Genomic DNA, 19,697 nt, shown 5'->3' on the forward strand with positions numbered 1-19,697 from the left:
GTCTTCTCCTGCGCTTAAAAAATCCTCACTTAATCCTACCACCTTTGGTAGATGTGTTCCTGCAGCTCTCCTTCTCTCCGTGTCTATGCTGAGAGTCCCTCGATTGCCATGTAATTTCCACTCTTTGAGACTCAATTTGAGAAAGCCAACTATGTACAATGCCTCTCCTTCTTTATCCTCTTCTCAAACCTCTGCAGTCTGGCTTTTAAACTCCTCATTCAATGGAAACTACCTCCTTTATTTTTTTCTCGAATTTCAGCCTTGATTTTGGTTCCAGATTCAATTTTGGGCCGATCGTATTAAAAGCAATGATGTCAGCGTCAACATCTGCACATAATCTTTGCCCTTGGTAGTCTCCAGGATGGCCAAACCCACCTCCTGAGCCTCTGGCTCTGCAGCTTCCAGATGCCAGACCCCACAGGCACCAGCTTGAAGCTTCCCCAGCCCAATCCATCCAGCTGGATGGGGCAGACATACACCTCCAATTCTGACATGTCTGTTTCATCATTCCAAGGCTTGACATTTAGAAGGATGGAAGATTTAGCAATAAGCCCTGGCTTCTTGGTCTCCTCTGCATATTTGCTGAAGCTGCTCTTACGGAGGCTGTGCCGGCCTCTTCCTTGTCTTCTTCCTCATCATCACTGCCAAACGGGTTGATATCAACATGATGTTCTGCTAGTGTGGCAGCTTTCTAGGCAACTGGTATGGTGGGCGCCTCCACCTTCTGCATAGGGGGCACATGCTGCGTCTGAGGAACCAGAGAGAGGTGGCAGGCCCAGTGAGCTGCAGGTCCTGAATTATACTCGAAGGTCCTGGGTTTCTACTTCCAGGCTGGCAATTCTGATGACCAGCTCTCTGTGGTCCCCACTGGGGCTGCTTGAGAAGCTAATGTATGCACTCTGGCAGGAGAAGCCAGACATAGGACCATTCATTCATCTGCTTGCAGAGTTTCCTCTTTGCACCACCATACTTGAATTTGTCAAACCAGATTTTCTCACGCACTGGGAAGCTGGTTGCCGTCTTTATTTGATGAGAAGGGGGCACTGTTCCTGCTGGCCAGTCCAGGATCCAATTAGACAAACAGGGGTTTGGAAAAGGCTGAAACTTTTCTTTCTAAACTTGCTGATGATCTTTTCATTGCCAAATCTAATGGCCTTTTCTTATTCCTCATCTTTTTGGACCTCTCTGTAGCTTTCATCACTGTTAATCACTTTCTCCTTGTGACAGTGCTCCCTCCTGGTGTCTTCTACTACCTGCTGCTTCTCAGGGGCCTTTGCTGGATCTTCATGGATGTCAAGCCTACTAAATGTGGCTTGTGTCCTTGAACCTCTTCTCTTTTTTACTCTATACTGTCTTGCTTGGTGATCTCATCAGCTCTCAAGGCTTCAGTTATCATCTTTATGTAGACAATTCTCAGGTCTATATATTTAGCCCTAGTCTCCTGAGTTCCAGTCCTGTTATCACCGGTTGACTTTTGGATCTCTCCAAATGGATGCCCTGTAGATATCTCAAACTCAACATGTCTAAAACAGAACTCTCCCTCCCAGTTACGTGGGCTCGCAAGCTAGATAGCATTCTCAGCACCTCACTTTCATTCTCCCCACATATCCAGCCTATTGACAAATCTTGTCATTTCCATGCTCATAACACCTCTGCGATATGTTTCCTTCTATGCTCTCACCGAGCTAGGACCCTGGTTCAGAAACTCATCGTCTTTCACTTGCTGTAATAGTTGGACGATTATAACAGCTTCCTATTTGTTTCCCTTCTTCTGGTCTCTCCCCACTCCAATCTGTCCTTCACGTGGCAATGTGAGTGATTTTCCTAAAGGTGGATCTGACCTTGTCTCTCCCTTTACTCAGTAAATCCCAGGAATTCCCTTCTCCCCTTTAGGGTCGATTATAAGGCCCTTTGTTTGACATTTAAAGCTCTTTATAACTGGTCCCTTCCTCCCCTTCCAGTCTTATACTTGACTCTCTTCCTTACACTTTCTATATAATTCCGTCTATTTGCTGTTGCTAGAACACAGCATCCCACCTCCCATTTCTCTGCCTTTGAACAGTCTGTCCCAGGAGTGGAGAATGCTCTCGATCCTCACCTTCACCTCCCTGATTTCTCTCAAGACAGCTCAAATTCTCCCTTTTGTAGGAAGCCTTTCCCGGTGTGTCCCCTTCCCCTCTCCAGCTGCTAATGCCTCCCCCTCTGAGATTACCTTTCACCTAGTCTGTATATCTTGAATATACCTAGTTAGTTATAATCTGTTAACAACAGGACTTAATGCCCCCTTCATTAGAAGGTAAGCTCTTTGAGGGCAGGGCCTGGTTTTTCCTTTCTTTGTGTGACCTGCACCTAGTCCAGTTCCTGGCACATGGTAGGCATTTAACAAAGACTCGTTGATTGACAACAACAAAAAAAAACACGGACTCTCTGAGTCTGAAATCCCGGTGCCCCAACTTTTCTTGCCCTAAGATTTTTTTTTTTAATGAATTTTCCATGCAAATGAAGGAGAAAAGGCAAAGAAGGAAACATCTTAGGTGAAGCAACTTCAAAGACGAAGTCTACCTCCATCTCTTTTCCTTCTAATGCCTGCCTTTATTGTGTCTATAATGCCAGGATTATACCCTTTGAGCCCTACCCTCCACATGGCACTTTACTGTGGTATGCTGGTAAATGTTTTAACAACTATTTGTCTGGGGGAAAAAAATGTACCCATGATGCACATTTAGGTTTAATTTACATTTTTTTTTTTTTTTTGAGTTGGAGAGGGGGAGGCGAGGCAATCAGGGTTAGGTGACTTGCCCAGGGTCACACAGCTATAAGTGTCAAGTATCTGAGGCTGAATTTGAACTCAGGTCCTCCTGATTTCGGGACTGGTGCTCTATCCAGTGCTCCACCTAACTGCCCCTTTAATTTGCATTAACATTTTCTCTATCACTTTCTTAAGTCTAGATAATCATCAAAACATTAAACCAAGCCCTAATTTATAGTCTGCCAATTTCCAAGATGGAAATGCTCACTCTGAAAATTTAACAATCCACTTGGTTCAAGCTGGCTGCAACACACCCTGACTTTTAAGACTTGAAATGTACTTTATATATGTCATTTAATTTAAGCCTTTACATTAATCCTGTGAGTTAGATACTACAGATGTTATTCCTATTTTACAGATGAGGAAACAGAGGGGCGAAGTGTCTTGCCTGTGATTACCCAGCTTCTAAATACAAATGGCAGAATTGGAACCCAGGTCTTTCTGCCTCCAGGTCTAGCACCATTTTCTATGACAGGGGTTCTTTATCTTGTTTGTATCACAAACCCCTTTGAGTGGGGAACCTTTCTGAGTCTATGGAACCTAGATGAACTTTTCTCAGAAAAATATTTTGAAATGCATAAAATAAAATATGTAGGATTACAAAGGAAGCTAACTATGTGGAAATATAGTTATAGAAATATTTTAAAAAGAAGCAGACCAAGGTCAAGCACTCCAGGTCCCGCCTATGGCATAGTGCCTCTTGAGGGTGACCTCATTCAGGAAAGTCAGGGAGAGTTCATTCAGCACAATTAAAGCTTCAGCATGGTTGTAGGCTGAGGGGAAGGAAGCAGTATTGAGGAAGATATTGAATGGGTACAGGACAGGAGATGATTGAGGGAACAAGGCCACAGAAGAAACTGGGGGAATGGGGTAAAGGTGCAAAAGTTAGAGCTAGGGAGGGTGAATAGGGAAAGGAAGGGAAAAGACTGAATCCCAGAATGGTTCAATGACATCTTCTAAATTTTCTGGCCTGGGACAAAGTTCTAGTGTCACCACCCTAGTGATGTCCTTTCCTGCCAGTGATCACCCAGCTTTTATTTGGACAACCTTCTCTGAAGGGAAACCTATTGCTTCCTGAGACTGCCCATCCCACTTTGGGCAACCCTAGTGGTTAGAAAGTTTTTCCTAACATCAGGTCAAGTCAGCAAGCATTTATTAAGGGCTTACTATGTGCCAGGCACTTTATTGAGCACTGGGGATACAAAGAAAGGCAAAGGACAGTCTCTGCTCTCAAGGAGCTCTCAATCTAATGAGGGGAGACCACGTGCAAATAACTATGCACAAACAAGCTGCGTGCATGAGAATCTGGAGTTAATCAACAGTGGGAAGGCATGAGCATGAAGGGACAACAGGAAAGGCTTCTTGTAAAAGGTGGGATTTTAGCTAGAATTTAAAGGAAGCCAGGAAAGCCAAAAGGTGAAGAATTCTAGGTATGGGAAACTGTTGAGGTTCAGGGGACCATATATGTTGAGGTTTAGAGATTTAGGGGTACTGGGATCCTGAAATAGCGACACATGGGTTCTGCCCAAATGAATTTGACCCAAGCCTTCTTTCAGCCAAAGATAAAGTTTATTAAAGACCCGCCATATTGGCCAGACTCTTAAGGAATCTGAATATTTGTGAGCTATTGGCTAGATTTTAAGAATCTGAACCCTTGGCTAGACTCTTTACAGAATCTGAGCACCTTAATGGAGACCAGATGGACCTTATATACAGGAAGACTGTGGGAGGGATCTAGGAGTGGCCGAGTAATTTGGGGTGACTGGAAGAAAGGTCTGGGAAGAGGGTCTAGGGAGGATTTTGATGGGAGTGGTTAGTAGGCTGGGGTGACTGGAGGAGGGGTCTAGGGAAAATCTTGATGGGAGTGACTGGGAGGTGGAGAATGGGGTCTAGATATGATCAAGGGTGGAAGTGGGGGGGCCCTGTCAGGACGTAATAGACAGTGAAGGGCTGGGCTCGGTTAAGGGTAACAGAGAATTGGGAGATTGGTCATAGGTGATAAGGAAAAGCTAGTTGATAGGATTATAGCCTCAGGTGACCACCAGAGACTTCCTTGATCAAGTAGGAATTATAGGAGAGTCCAAGGTGGGGTTTTTCTAGGGCCATGGACAAATGGCACCCCAAACCTTTTTGGGGTGAGGGGCAAAGGTCTCAAGCCTGTACCCTGTCAGAACTGCCAGTGAGAATACCTAAGTTGCGAACAACAAGGAATCTATTAGCCCTGGATCACAGAGTATTTGGGGGGTGCAGTAAGGTGAATGCCAAATAGGATTAGATGTTTGATCCTGGAGGTGATGGGGAACGTCTGGAGTTTATTGGATGAGAGGAGGGGTGACATGATCAAACCTGCACTTTGGGAAGATTGCTTTGGTGACTGAGCTTAGCAGTGTACTGGAGTGGAAAGTCTTTTGGCAGCTGGACCAACCAAAGGCTTTTGTAGCAGTCCAGGTGTGAGGTGATGAGGGAATGCGCCAGGGTAGTGGCTGTGTCAGAGGAGGGAAGGGTTAAATTGACAGGGTTTGACAACAAATTAGAAATAGAGGGCGAGAGATCCTTTGAGGATGACATTTAAATTATGAACCTGGACGCCTGAGGGGATGGTATGCTCTAGAGTAAAAAGAAAGTAAGGAAGAGGGTTTGGGGCTGGTGGTGTAGATAATGAGCTCAGTTTTGGACATGTTGAGTCCAAGATGTTGTTGGGACATGTCCAGATCAAGAGATCCAAGCACTGGAGATGCCAGCCTGGAAGTTAGGAGAGAGGTCAGGACTGGATAAACTAATCTGAGAATCATCAGCATAGAGATGATACTTGAACCAAGGAAACTGATGAGATCACCCATTGAAATAGTATAGAGGGAGAAGAGAAGAGGGCCCAGGACAGAGCCCTGTGGGACACCTACCATTAGCAGTGACTTGATGAAGATCTAGCAAAGGAAACTGAGAAGGACTGGTCAGATAGGTAGAAGAACCAGGATAGAGATAACATCACAAAAACCTAGAAGGGGGAATCAAGGAGAAGGTGATCTTGCGAGTGTCAGAGGTTGCAGAGAGGCCAAGAAAGATGAGGACTGAGAAAAGGCTATTAGATTTGGCAATTAATACGATCAGTGGTAACTTTGGTTTACAGCCATTTTTTTTTATAGGTATTTGGAGGGGATTGGGGGAGAGCTCAAGCAAGTCACTGCTTTTACTCCTCCATCTTGGCTCCACCCCAGTGGTAACTTTGGAAAGAGCAATTTTGGTTGAATGTTGAGGTCAGAAGCCATACTGTAGAGCTTTGAGAAGTGAGAGAAAACGAAATGGCGGCACCTACTACAGACAGGCTTCTCAAGGAGTTTAGCCATGAAAAGGAGAGATATGGGATGATCGCTAGTGGGAATGCCCTATTTGGTAACTACCTTTTCTTCTGAGGCTTGGCATAGCTCTTTGCATTGTTTTGATGCATTTGTCCTATAATATTGTTTGTTTTAGTTATTTCTGTGACATGTTGTGCTATTTCTGTTGTAGCCTTGGCTGTCCGTACTGCCTTAGCAAAGAGCAGGATGTGTTTCAGGGCACTTGATGTCTTAGCCTCTATATGATCATGAAGTTGATAAAGGGCAGAGACTGGGTTTTATCTGAATTTTATGTCTTTCCTGATGCTTTTCTCAGTGCCCTGCATACATTAGGTGCTTATCAATCAATCCATAAGCCATTTATTTAGCACCTACTATATGCCAGGTACTTTGACAGATTCTGGGGATACTAAGAGAAAAGTGAAACTGCCCTTGCTTTCTAAGAGTTGACACTTTAGGGGCAGCTAAGTGGTGCAATGGATAGAGCACCGGCCCTGGAGTCAGGAGGACCTGAGTTCAAATCTGGTCTCAGACTTGACACTTACTAGCTGTGTGACCCTGGGCAAGTCACTTAACCTCAATTGCCTTGCAAAAAAAAAAAAGACACTTTATCAGAGGACACAATATGGACATATGTAAGAATACACACATGTCAATATATACACGATGTATATAAGTATACACATTGACACTTAAGTATACACACTAACCATTTGCTGAATTGAGTTGTTTCCCTGGTTGACTCCATCTGTCTGTGTCTCCTCCCTGGCTGCCAGCAAGGTGGAGGCTGTTGCCATGGAGAAGGAGCTCATCGAAGACTATCGGTTTGGGCGGCAGCAGCTGGCAGAGATGTGTGGCTACGCTTGTGCTGTGGCTGTGACCAAGGTAAAGTCCTTGCCTGTGCCTTCCTCCTCCTTCCCCCTGGGAACCTGGAAAGGCTCATACTCCTGGGTCATGGGGTAGCTTCTCCCTTTCTATCAGTTCTTGGCCAGGTTCTGCCTCTGATCAGGGGGTGATAGCCATGGGAATCCAGGTCTTGGAGAGACCTGGAATAATAGCATGGGCGTACACAGCAAGTGTGGTTAGGAGTAGGCTACCCCTCACCATGCCCTGGGCTTCCTGGGTATAAGCAGAGCATCAGTTGCCATGAGAGATGGGCTAGGGGTGGATAGGTGCTTAGGTCCTTCATCTCTGGGCTGTCCCCCCATGTCAGGGAGGAAGCTGCTATATGCTGATGATTCTCAGATTAGTTTATCCAGTCCTGACCTCTCTCCTAACTTTCAGGGTTTCCCCTCCCTAATGGGGCCCCGTGTGGCCCCCTGTCCTCTTTAACCACCTCCTCTTCTTCCCAGGATAGGTCCTTAAAATAACCTCCTTTCCCTTCCCTGCTCCAAAAGCTTTAGGTTGAGAAGGCTAAGCCCTTCTGCTGCGGGGCATCCATTCCCTTCTCTCCACCCAGCAGGAGTTTCTGGGGTCAGAAGAGCCAAGGACAGGCCTTGCTCAGAGGGAGTGGGGCAATGAGGAGAGATTGAAAAACTGCTTCCTCTTCAGGCTGGAGAGATCCTGGCTAGGTGGGGACATGACGAAGACTGAGGACTATGCTAGCAGGAAGGAGGTTCACAAGGAACCAGGAGCTTTCCCTCTAAACCTTGGGCATATGAAAGCTGTGCCCAGAAGGGGCTGAAGGAGGAGAACTCAGTCATAACTAGGGGAGTCCCACATCTTTTGTCAGGGAGCACAGAGTTGAGAGGGGCCTGACCCTGACCTGGGAATCAGAAGATGTGGGTTCTAATCCTGGCTCTGCCACAGGCTTGCTATATGACCATGAGGAAGTAATTTCTCCCCTCTGTACCTTGATTTTCTCCACAAAACTCTCTGATCTATAAGGTCTCTTTAAGCCCTGACATTCTGTGTTCTAAGGGCCCTTCCAGTTCTGACACTCTGTGTTCTAAGGGCCCTTCCGGCTCTGACATTCTGTGTTCTAAGGGCCACCCAGCTCTGGCATCCTATGTTCTAAGGGCCCTCCCAGCTCTGACATTCTGTGTTCTAAGGGCCACCCAGCTCTGACATTCTGTATTCTAAGGACCCTCCCAGCTCTGACATTCTGTGTTCTAGGGTTCCTCCCAGCTCTGACATTCTGTTCTAAGGGCCCCTCAGCTCTGACATTCTGTGTTCTATTCTGTTCTAGTATATTCTAATGACTTTTGCACCTTGCCCATGTTCTAAGGGAGAAGCGTGTCCAAGAGCCTGTTCTGGTTGCCTCTGCCAGCTACACGGGCTTTTGGGAGCCAGACTCCTTGATTGATGGCCCTTGGGTATGGAAAAAAGACCAGATTCCACAAGGCCCGGCAAACAAGTTTAAGATAAATAAACGTTCACTGAGGCTTGAATTGAAAAGGCAAGGCCTGTTCCTTTTGTAGCTTGGCAGGAGGCCCTTACCCACAGCTAGGAGAGAATAATAGCATGGGCGTACACAGCAAGTGTGGTTAGGAGTAGGCTACCCCTCACCATGCCCTGGGCTTCCTGGGTATAAGCAGAGCATCAGTTGCCATGAGAGATGGGCTAGGGGTGGATAGGTGCTTAGGTCCTTCATCTCTGGGCTGTCCCCCCATGTCAGGGAGGAAGCTGCCTTTGGGTGGTGTTGAGAGGGGTGTTAGGAAAGCCTCTACCCAAGAGTGTCTCCTCCTTTGGGCTACAGGGATTAGCATCTGTCTCTGAAAGGTCCCTATGAGGAGGCACTGCCATTCCTTGGAGGGAACCTGAGCAACTCCCTTTCCCCTTCTCTGTTCCCCTCCCCTGCCCCCATCTCCAACCTGGATTACAAACTCATAGAATGTCAGAGTTGGAAGGGACTGGCTTGTGATCATCGAATGCCAGAGTTGGAAAGGCCCTTCGAATAATTAATAATAGTCTATATAGCATTTTAAGGTTAGCGAAACACTATACACACATATATAAATAAAACCACTAGGGACTATTATCCCCATTTTACATATGATAAACTGAGGTTTTGAGTGCTCCTATGACTTATCCAAGGTTTCTCTGCCAGGAGGTATTAGAGACTAGAGTTGAACCCAGGTCTTAGGGTCAGAGAACCTGGATTTGAGTCCCAGCTCTGATACTTAACTGGTTATTAGACCTTGGGTGAGTCACTTCCCTGTTCTGGGCCTCAGTTTCCCTATCTATAAAATCCTAGGTGACCTCTAAGGCTCTTCCCAGCTCTACCATTTTATAATCCTATGGACCCTATGGAAGTTCAAGGATGATGATGGTGATAGCAATAATAATAATCATAATATTAGTTCAAATAGGATTTGAAACTGAGGAGAGCCAATCCCACCTCTCCCTAAGCAGATGGGGAAACTGAGAGCCAGAGTGGGAAATGATTTGTCCAAGGTCACATGGCCAGTTAATGTCAGAGCCAGAAAATGGAACCCAACTCTCCTAGCTCTTGGTCATGAGTTACAACTCCTCCATGTTGATCTGAGGAGGGGTCCTGGAGAGACTGTTTTCCCCACCTGACTGCTGTAAGGTTTCCTGTTTCCCTTCTTTCTGTCCCTGGCCCTCCATGCCTGCCGTGCTTGCTTCTCCTCTTTGTACAGATGGAGAGAGTGAGACCCAGAGATCATAGAATCATAGATTTAGAACCAGAAGGACCTGAGAGGTGAATGGGTCTAGCTCCTTCACTTTCTAGGTGAGGAGACAGAGGCCCAGAGAGGTTATGACCTGCCAAACATCACACAGCTAGACAGTGTCTAAAGCAGAATTTGGACCACTGCCATATTCACGCCGCCATGCTTCCTCAGGTGACTCTTTCAGGGTCACACAGCAGGGTAGCAGCAAGAGCAAAGCTAGAACATGGGTCTCCAGGCATCCCCTCAGTTGCCCCTGTCCTAGGACTGTGATTCATAAACGTGGTCCTGGGGACTGGTGAGGCGTACAGCAAACTCAGGATGGACTGATGTTGGACACAAAAACATCTTTGAAGGGGTGGGATGTTTGGCCATGGATCTACTTCCTAAGGATCTCTTGAGAAATAGGATAGATGTCACCAGGGGGACAAAGGGAAGTACAGATGTTACCTCACTATGTGACCTTGAGAGAGTTTCCTACTTTCTATGGACCTCAGTTTCCCCCATCTGTACAATAGGGAAGGTTAAGGGAGTCAGGCAGGTATGAAAGGTTGGGGTAGAGAGGAGGACTGTGGGTCCCTGAAGGTTCATCAGGACTCTATCACCCCTTCTCCAGGTGTTTCCTGTGGCTGCCCTTTCCCGGAAGCAACGTACTGTACTGGTAGTGTGCGGACCTGAGCAGAATGGGGCCATCGGATTGGTGTGTGCTCGACATCTTCGGGTGTTCGTAGGTATCAGTGCTGCTGGGAAACCTCCTTAGGGCCCCCAGTGTTATTTCCCTGGGAATTCCTATGACCACCTGGTGTCATCTTGTGGGAGCCCTTTTGGAACCTTCCAATCACCCCCAGGATCCCCTTTAAAACTCCCCCTTCCCTTATTCCTTGTGACTCTCCCAGGAATGGCACAAGTCTGGGAGGGCTAGGCACAGGTTAGATGATAGGATCCAAAGAGGTCTTCATGTGGGAGAACAATGGGCTGAATGTAAGATAAATGTAAAATTCTACACTCAGGTTCAAAGAATCAATTTCACAAGTATAGGATGCAGGAGGCCTGACTACAACACAGATTCTTTGGGAAAAGTCTTAGGAATGACAGTGCTGTGACCTCGATATGAGTCGACAATATGGTGGCCCCCAAACCTAAAGCTAATACAGAGAGCAGCATGGAATCCAGAATTAGGGAGGCAAGAGTCCTGTTGTGCTCTGCCGTGACCAGATATTTGGAATATTATGTTCAATTTTGGCTGTTGACTTTTAGAGAGAATATTGATGAGTTGGAACACATCCAGAAGATGGAGTGATGAGGGGTCGACATGCCACACTATAAAAGGTTCAGATGAAGGAACTGGGATTGCTGAGTAAGGAGAAGAGAAGGCAGGGAGAACTTGAGAGATGACTTCAAGGGTGTGAAGGGTGGTCTTATGGAGGAAGGATTAGCTTTGTTCAGTTTGGCCCTAGGGGATAGAACTAAGGGCAAAGGGAGGAAGTTACAAAGAGGCAGAGACATAAAGCAAAACTTTTTTTTTTTTTGTGAGGCAATTGAGGTTAAGTGACTCTCCCAGAGTCACACAGCTAGTGAGTGTTATGGGTCTGAGGCTGGATTTGAACTCGGGTCCTCCTGACTCCAGGGCTAGTGCTCTATCCACTGCCCCACCTAGCTGCCCCCATAAAGCAAAACTTTTAACAGAGCTGTCCAAAAGTCTGCTGTGAAAGGTGGTGAGTTCTCTGCCCCTGGATCTCTTTGGGCAGTGGCTTGATGACCAGTTTTGGGGGGATGCCTTTTAAGGTGCTGCTTGAGCTAGAGGATGTCTGACGGTCCTTCTGACACTTAACCGGCCATGCTGTAATTCCCCAGTATCACCTCCAGGGGACCCACCCTCCCCATTTACACCCCAGCCTCTCCTGCCCTTCCCAGAGTCCCTGCCAAGTGCAGGAATGCCACAGAGGGCCCTGTCTGTGGTCAGCTCCCTAGCCCCCAGGTTCTCCCAGGGCCTTGACTCCCTTTCATCTTCTCCTCCCAGGAATATGAGCCAACCATCTTCTACCCCAAACGCTCTTCAGACTCACTGTCCAAGGACTTCACCACACAGTGTGAGAAGATGGACATCCCCTTTCTTTCCTACCTCCCTACTGAGGTTAGTCCTCAGGTGGCCCCTGCTGAGGGGCAGGGCACGGTCTTCCTTGGTAGGCCTCTAGAGAAGCTGCCTGGTCCTCAGGGGGGCTGTGCTTTTGGTACAACTGCTCTGGGGGTGGGCTGGGGTGGGAGGGACTGGTTCAAGCTGGGCAACGATCTCACCTGATTTGGGTAGAGGAGTATGGGGGGGGGCATCCCCCTGCCTGTTGCCAGCCTACGGGGGAGGTGTGAGGATGGCTCAGCAGGCCAGGGTCAGCTTTCCAGTCCCCCTCCATCCTAGGCCAGAATCCAGGACAGAGGGAGGGGAAGATGTACACTTCATCCATCATCTATGACATGCCACACGGGCCCCAGGGTTGGGGGAGGACAGTGCTCTCCGGGGCCCTGGGCTGCAGTCTCGGTGGTGACGACTGGGAAAGGCATTACTGAATCACATTTCCTCTCTGCGTTCCTCTGGCGGCCTCTGGCATGTGACCTCAGAGCACCGGCCACCTCAGGGGCACAGACACCCACAGCCACGCCTGGTGCCCACCACAGGACAGGGCATGACAGAGGGAGGGCCAGACACCATGGGATGGCTGGAGAAGCCTTGAGGACATGCTGAGCAGGCCTATTCCTGAGGGTCTCCTCCCATCCCTGTCCCCTGGGAACCTCCTCAGCTACCTTTCAGTGAAGGACTGACTTCCTAGGGTAGCAGGCCAGAGGAGAGATGGCTCCTTGTGGTACTTCTTCATCTCTGGGGGTGTAGGAAACCACCCTGTGAGTGTCAGCTGGGTGGGAATTCTTCAGTGGGCAGGGGCCACTTTAACTTGCCTGGATCTTGTTAGGATCACCCATCCCTAAGGGGGAAAAGCTGAGCCCCCCATCTCTGGGATGGGGGGGGCCCCCATATGGCTGGGGCCTGGTTACTCTTGGTTCTCACCCCAGCCTTCTGTGAATCCCTGACTGTTTCCTTCCCCTGTCTGAGTTTATGAGTTTGCCTGTCTTTGACTGTGGAATCACTGAACCTTGCTAAAGAGGTGGGGTCTAGGAGGAACTGTTAGGTTCTCAGTCCTCTCCTCCCAACTTTCCTTTCTGCTAGGCTCTGGAATTGAGAGAGTGGATTGGGTGTGCACAGGGTTTGCTAGGTTTTTTTTTTTGGTGGGGGTGGAAGGAGTGGAGGCATAATTTTATTTATGAGGGTGTCTCTATTTACAGATGCAGAGATTTGCACACATGGAGGGGTGGGGTGGGTATGGGGGGATATACATTCTGGGGGGGGGGCTGGCGTGCAGATGATGGAGGTACACATGCATGTTTGGGATATGTAAGCATGTGTGCACAACCGTGTGGGAGCTGGCAATCTCATCAGTGCACATATAGGGGCAGGCAGACATCTGGGTAGCAGGGCATACATTGATCATTCTCTCTGGGGAGTGGAGAGAGAGAGAGAGGAACCCAGATGTGGCCCTTATCTGGCTCCTTCCTTCTCTTTGCTCCCCAAGGGGCCAGAGCCCTTGGGGGTAGTCTAGGGAGAGATGGACCAAGGAAAAAGACCTGTAGCTATTAGGACATGTACTCCCCATAGTAGTACAGGGATTATGAGTTTCCCCTTTGCATGGATGCTAGATACTATGGAAAGAAGACTTTCCTGGTCATCATCCCTATTCTCCTTCTTTCCCTGGGCTGGGGAAAATCTACCTTGGTTTGACCACCCCATCCTGCAGGTACAGCTGATCAATGATGCCTACAGCCTGGTGATTGATGCCATCCTGGGGCCTGGTGCAGAGCCTGGGGAGGCCAAGGAGCCATGCACCAGCATCCTGGCTACCCTGAAACTGGTCAAGATCCCCATTGTCAGCCTGGACATCCCCTCAGGCAAGGACTTGCAGGGGACAGACCCCAAAACTATGGTGTCATGGGCACTAGTGAGCAATGGCTAGGAGTGTGTATGTGTGTGTGTTTGTGTGTGGTGAGAGATGGAAATTGGGTAGGTAGACCATAGAGGAGCTTAATACACTGGGCCTGGCCCTCGGTTGAAGCCCTGTCCTGGGCTAAGCCCTGATCCCAGCCTTTTGTCGAGCTGTGGCTCTGGTGAGGGATGGCTATGTGAGGATGTGTGTGAAAGCTCTCTGAGGGGCCCAGCTGTAGACACTCCTGTGCTTCAGGCTGGTTCTAACCCTCTCAGCATCCCTCAGGCAGAGGTAGAGGGAGGGGAAGATTACATCTGCCCCCTGCAGGTGCCCAGGCCCAAAAGGGTAAACACGTGCCCGCCTGCTAGTGGGCCTCGGCTAGCCCGGCTCAACCAGGAGACATGATGTAACTGAGCAAACACCCTGCTGGCCTGGCTGCCGCCTCGGCCCCGTCTGCTAGAGCCATTAGGCAGGAATCTAGTAAGGGGGAGAACAAACAGCCCCTGTCCCAGATGGAAAGGGGAAAATTCCCACCAGAATAAATGTACCAAGAGGCCAGGGCTGGAGCAGGCCGTGCAGTGCCCGTGGCATATGTGTGGGAGGGGCCCCATCTTGTCTCCCTTCCCCAGTGCATGGTCCTTCCTTTGGCACTGAGTTATCACTCAGGAGTAGAGAAGATGGACCACAGAGATGTCATGAACGTGAGCTGGAGGTTAGACCTCATGAGGCACTTCCTAATGAAGGAAGGGACTATTTTGTGTTGCCCAGAGAGACTGCAAGGTTTCCTTCCCTAGGGATTCCTAAAGGTGAAATGGGAGTGAAAAGAGCTGGGTTCTAGTCCTGAAGGCATCATGGTAGAATGTAAAGAGTGCTTACTGTCTATGGACTCAGAGGATTCAGGTTCAAACCCTGACTCTACCAATGATCACCTGCATGACCTTGGGCGAGCCATCGACTTTTCTTTCTCAGTTTTCTCAACTGTAAAATGAGGAAATTGGGCCCAAGGATTTCTGAGGTTCCTTCCATCTCTAAATCCATGACCCTGTGATTCTCTGTCATTGATTTTGGTGACTTTGAGCAGATCACTTCTCTTTTCTGGGCCTCAGTTTCTCTATGGTATATAGGATCTCCAAGTGTCTTCCAGCTCTGACAGTCTATAAGGTGTCTACTCCCCAGCCCCTCAGAGAACATGGTGAAATATGTCCTGGGTGCTGACCCCCTACTAGAGTCCAATGAGCCCTTTTTCAGCCTGTGACTCCCTGCACCTTTCAGGTGAATAGCTCTCTTAGTCTTGTACTAATCTGTGCATGTGTCAATGGCGGGAGGCCAGAACACAGCCTAGGGCTCCTTCTTCATCTAGAGAGAGACCAAGTCATTTAATCTCTTTGAGCCTCAGTCTCTTAATTTGTAAAATGGAGATAGTAATGTTGATGGTACCTACTTCATAGAGATTTGTGAGGTTCAAATGACAGTATGTGGGCGAAGTGTTTTGCAAACTTTAAGTGATATATGTATATATGTAGGTGTGTATCTATCTATCTATCTATCTATCTATCTATCTATCTATCTATCTATCTATCTATTTATCTAGTCTCCATGTCAGTGATTATTAGGAGGTGCAGCCTCCCTGGGACTTTTCTGAGGCTGCCTCCCCGGCTTAGGGGCCAGGCCTTTTAATGCTTCTAATGTGAGGCAGGCTAAGGCCAGGTCAGGAGGGGAGGGCTGCAGGGAGCAAGCCCAGAAAGGAAGGCATTTGGGGTCAGGTAGAACCATTAAGGACCCCTCACATTCCACCATCTCCATGCAATTCAAGACATACTTCCTCTGCTGCCTCCATCAGAGGGAACAGCACCAAGATTTGTGTTGGAATCTGGAACCCAACCAGTGAGGGTTTTGTTTTCATACAGTATTTTATTTTATTTTAAAATTTTTGTTTATTATACCACTATCCTTTCCAAATACTACCCCCACTACCAGCTGCTTTGCAACAAAGAAAAACTATTAAGCAAGAAAAACTGACCCAGAGACTGCAACAGTTTGAACCTATAGCTCCAGACTTCTTGATGAGAGGAAGGCCATATCTAACCAGTTGCTTTTCTTAAATTTTACAGTGCTTTATTCATAATATTTTCTTTGTAAAAAATCACTCTCGCTGCCCAGTGACTCTGCTCCCCTCAAAACCCCTCTCATTTAACATATACATATATGCATATATATATGTTTTCAAAGTGCTTTATATACATGATCTCATTTGATTCAGCTCAGGGACATAGTGAGATATGGGCTCTTATTATCACCCTTTTACAGATGAGGAAACTGAGGCTTCAAGCTATTAAGTCGTTTGTCCAGGGTCAAATAGCTAATAAGTGTCTGACTCCAACTTCAATTCTCTGTCCACTAGCAAAATAAACCAATACCTTGACCATATCTAGAAACGTATGTTTCTTTCTGTCCCAGTAGTTTCTCACCTCTTTGCCAAGAGGCAGAAAATATACTTCTTTATCAGTCCTTTCAAGCCACAGTTGGTCATTCTATTGATCAGAGTACTTTCTGAGTTGTTTTCCTTTACATTATTGGGGGTCATTGTGTAAATTGTTCTCCTGGTTCTGATTACTTCACTCTGCATCAGTTCATACAAGTCTTCTCAAGTTTCTCTGAATTCTTTTTTTTCTTACGGTGCAGTAATTATCCATTGTATTCATATACCACAGTTTGTTCAGCCAATTCCCCATTGATGGGTACCCATTTTTCTTTTAGTTCTTTGCTGTTACAAAATGTACTGTTATGAAAATTGTATATATGGGACTTTCTTTTCTGCTTTTGACTTCCTTGAAGTCTATGCCTCCTAGCAGTAATCTTGTGTCAGGGGGTATGTAGAGCTTAGTGGTTTAAAAAAAAGTATAATTCCAAATTATTTTCCAGAATCTGCCATTTGTTTCTAGTTGGGGCTTATCTGGAAAAAGCTGGACCTTGAAGGTATCCTATGGAGATCCTTCTCAGCATGTGATGGTCTTGAAGCCTTGGTTGACCCAGGAAGTCTTTTTTTTTTTTTTATAAAGAATTTTAGAACATCAGAGCCAAAATGCACCTTAGTTGGGGACCTCTTCTCCAATTCCCTTATCTGACAGATGGGGAGACTGAGGCCCCAGAGAAGGGAAATGATTTGCTTAAGGTCATAGAGCTGACCAGTGGCCAACTGAGATTAAAAATCTAGGTCACTTGATTATCAAGCTCGGCTTCCCCCTTTATACCCTACTGACCTCTCTGGTGGAGGTGGGAGCCTCTGGGGAGCTGGGGTGGGGTTCATCAAGCCTTGGCACAACTCATCTCTCTTCTGCTTTGCTCTTTCCTCCTGAAACAGGATGGGATGTGGAGATGGGCAGTGAAGATGGCATCAGCCCTGAAGTGCTGGTGTCCCTGGCTGCCCCCAAGAAATGTGCTGGTCGATTTTCAGGGAAGTACCACTTTGTGGCTGGACGCTTTGTCCCTGATGACGTGCAGAAGAAATTCCACCTGAATCTGCCTGGCTACCCAGGCACAGAGTGTGTGGTGGCTCTTTAATGGGACTGGGGAGCAAAGGGAACCCTTGGGCCTCTCCCCCTCCCTAAAAAAATAAACATTAATCATTTCAGACCCATCATGCTTCAAGGGAATCTTTCTTGCCCTAGAGGACACCTGAGGGATAGAACAAGATGGATTAAGACACAAAGAAGGACTTTCTGAATGCGAAGTCTCTTTGGAATTGGCTTGGGGTTGCCCTGAGATGGATGGGATCATAAAGAACCTGGGTTGCTTTGGTAGCTCGGAAGCAGGTGGTTAGTGAACATACAGACTATTTTCTCATTCCCAGGAGGAGGCTGGATTGAAGGAGAAATAGATCCTTGCCCCATCCCCAGCTAGGATAGAGCTGAAAGAGAGTGGGTCAGATATACTTTATAAGCCCAGGTTGGTAATTAGCTGGAAACTATGGCTAAGTCGTTCAAAGGAGATGATCCTCCAATCTCCACACACACACACACACACACACACACACACACACACACACAGGAAAAAAAAGAAAAAAGAAAAAAAGCTACATTTGCTGGAGTCAGAAGGCTTTTCCAGCTGCCCAGACCCTCCCCACCAGCCCCCCATCTACATGTGGACCTGTGGCTCAGAGCTCCTGGACAGTTCTGGAAGCTTCACAGCTGAGCAGAAGAGCAGAGGTGTCTGTGTACAGGGCCCTGCCCTCCTGTATAAGAGCCCTCCATCCTCTAGTGTTTTCAGGTTCTCAAAGCAATTTGCTCACACTTCTGGAATTTAGTGCAATAATTATGATCTCCATTTTACACATGAGTGAGAGAAGGTAATGACTTGCCCTGGGTCAGTGGAAGAATCTGGAGGTTGCCCTGGAGAACTCCCCAGGGCACATATTTTAGGGCAGCTACCCTTATTTCCAAGGAAGAACCCTTTCCCTCTCCTTTATCCCCTGCTAAAAGTGTTAATTTGCACATATTTGACACAGTGTAAAAGGGCTCTCCCCTTACAACAAACAATCCTGCAATGACTTTGGCCCAGTCCCAAGACTTCTCTGTAGGAAACTCCCAGTGTGGAACTTCCCTCCACAGGTACAGATTGGCAATTCGTCTGTGATTTACTGTCTTTGATGGCTTGTCCACGCTCATACAGCTTACTAGCATATTATCAGAGGCAGGAGTTTAATCCAGGTCTTTCTGAGCTAAGGCCTGCTCAGTAGCCAATACACCTCTGGCCTTTCACAAAGGTTTCACAGCTCAGAGAAGCCCCTTAAGATAAAGTGCCGCTGTATCCTGGAAAGAGGAGCCTAGAAACCTGCTCCCCAGGGTTGTTTTTCCCCCCAGACCACCAAACATAGGTAGTGCAAGGATTATTATCCCTATTTTACAGATGAACAAAGAGGGATGGAGGTGAGGGATGGAGCTAACTCTTGAGTTGGGGGTCTGAAGGACTGAGTTCAAAACCTAGTTCAGCTTTTTATGACTTGTGTAACACTGGGAACTAATTTGGCCTCTATATGAGCTCTTTTTCACCCATATGAAAAATGGGGGTGGGTGGTGGGTGGGTCGTTGGTCTTTGAGGCCCTTCCGGCCAGAATCAATGATTCTTTTTGAAATAACCAAGCACCAAGTTACAAAGTGTTGGAGCAGGCCTCCAACCCAAGTCTGGTGCTTTCCCCCTACGCTCCTCGTCTCACCAAGCCACCTGACGGGTGAGACACTCTCTGGGAGGGCCTCGCGAAGATGCGTCCAGGGAGAAGGCGGCTCTGCGCCCCCAAATTTCTTTCTTGTCCTCGGAGGGAAGAGCCCAACAGGAGAGGGCCACCAAGCCAGGGCAGATGTGGGACGTGGAAGAACAGCTGCAATTTTCCTCGGCCTACAGTACCACCTCTTTCCCAACCCAACCTACCAACGGATGCTGAGAGCCCCCGCCTCGCTAGGGAGAGGCTGCGGCAGAGGTGGGGCGCGCTCATCTCGCACCCGCCCAGAGAGGCTCGGCCAGGGGCTTGGGGCCACACAGCCAGCTGGAGTGGGGAGTGGGCGGTAGCCCCCTGGACTGGGGCAGGGCCAGGCAGAGAGCCGAGGTCATAAGCACTTTAGCCTCTCCAGAATCTCACTCTGCCAGCACCCGTGGTGAGGACTAGAAGGTGTCCCGAGCCGTGAAACTTCTGAAACGAACAACTTTGTTTGAAAAAAGAAAAAAAAAAACCACCCACATCCCAGAGCCACCCTAACGTGGGGGGGGGGGGCAAAATGGGGGCGGGGCTAGCGGGCGGGGGAGCAGGGAAAAGCGCGCAACTGCCCGGGCGCAGTCAGAGGTTCCCAGGTCTCAGCCAGAGGTTCCCAGGGAACCGCGGCGCGCGGCGGAGCACAGCAGGGGA

At 48.0% G+C, this 19,697-nt stretch overlaps 1 protein-coding gene across 1 annotated transcript; it reads left to right on the top strand.

Annotated features, from left to right (window-relative positions):
* The first annotated feature begins 888 nt into the window (after positions 1-888).
* Positions 889-17,366, top strand: YJEFN3 (YjeF N-terminal domain containing 3). Its single transcript, XM_027851380.1, has 7 exons — positions 889-1,045; positions 4,219-4,225; positions 6,921-7,029; positions 10,393-10,503; positions 11,797-11,910; positions 13,616-13,766; positions 17,163-17,366. Exons 1-7 carry the CDS (start codon positions 889-891, stop codon positions 17,360-17,362), a joined length of 849 nt encoding a protein of 282 aa, XP_027707181.1. The 3' UTR covers positions 17,363-17,366.
* Positions 17,367-19,697: the final 2,331 nt, after the last annotated feature.

This window comes from Vombatus ursinus, unplaced genomic scaffold (genome assembly GCF_900497805.2).
Source record: "Vombatus ursinus unplaced genomic scaffold, bare-nosed wombat genome assembly UNPS02009173.1, whole genome shotgun sequence".
Classification (NCBI taxonomy): Eukaryota; Metazoa; Chordata; class Mammalia; order Diprotodontia; family Vombatidae; genus Vombatus; species Vombatus ursinus.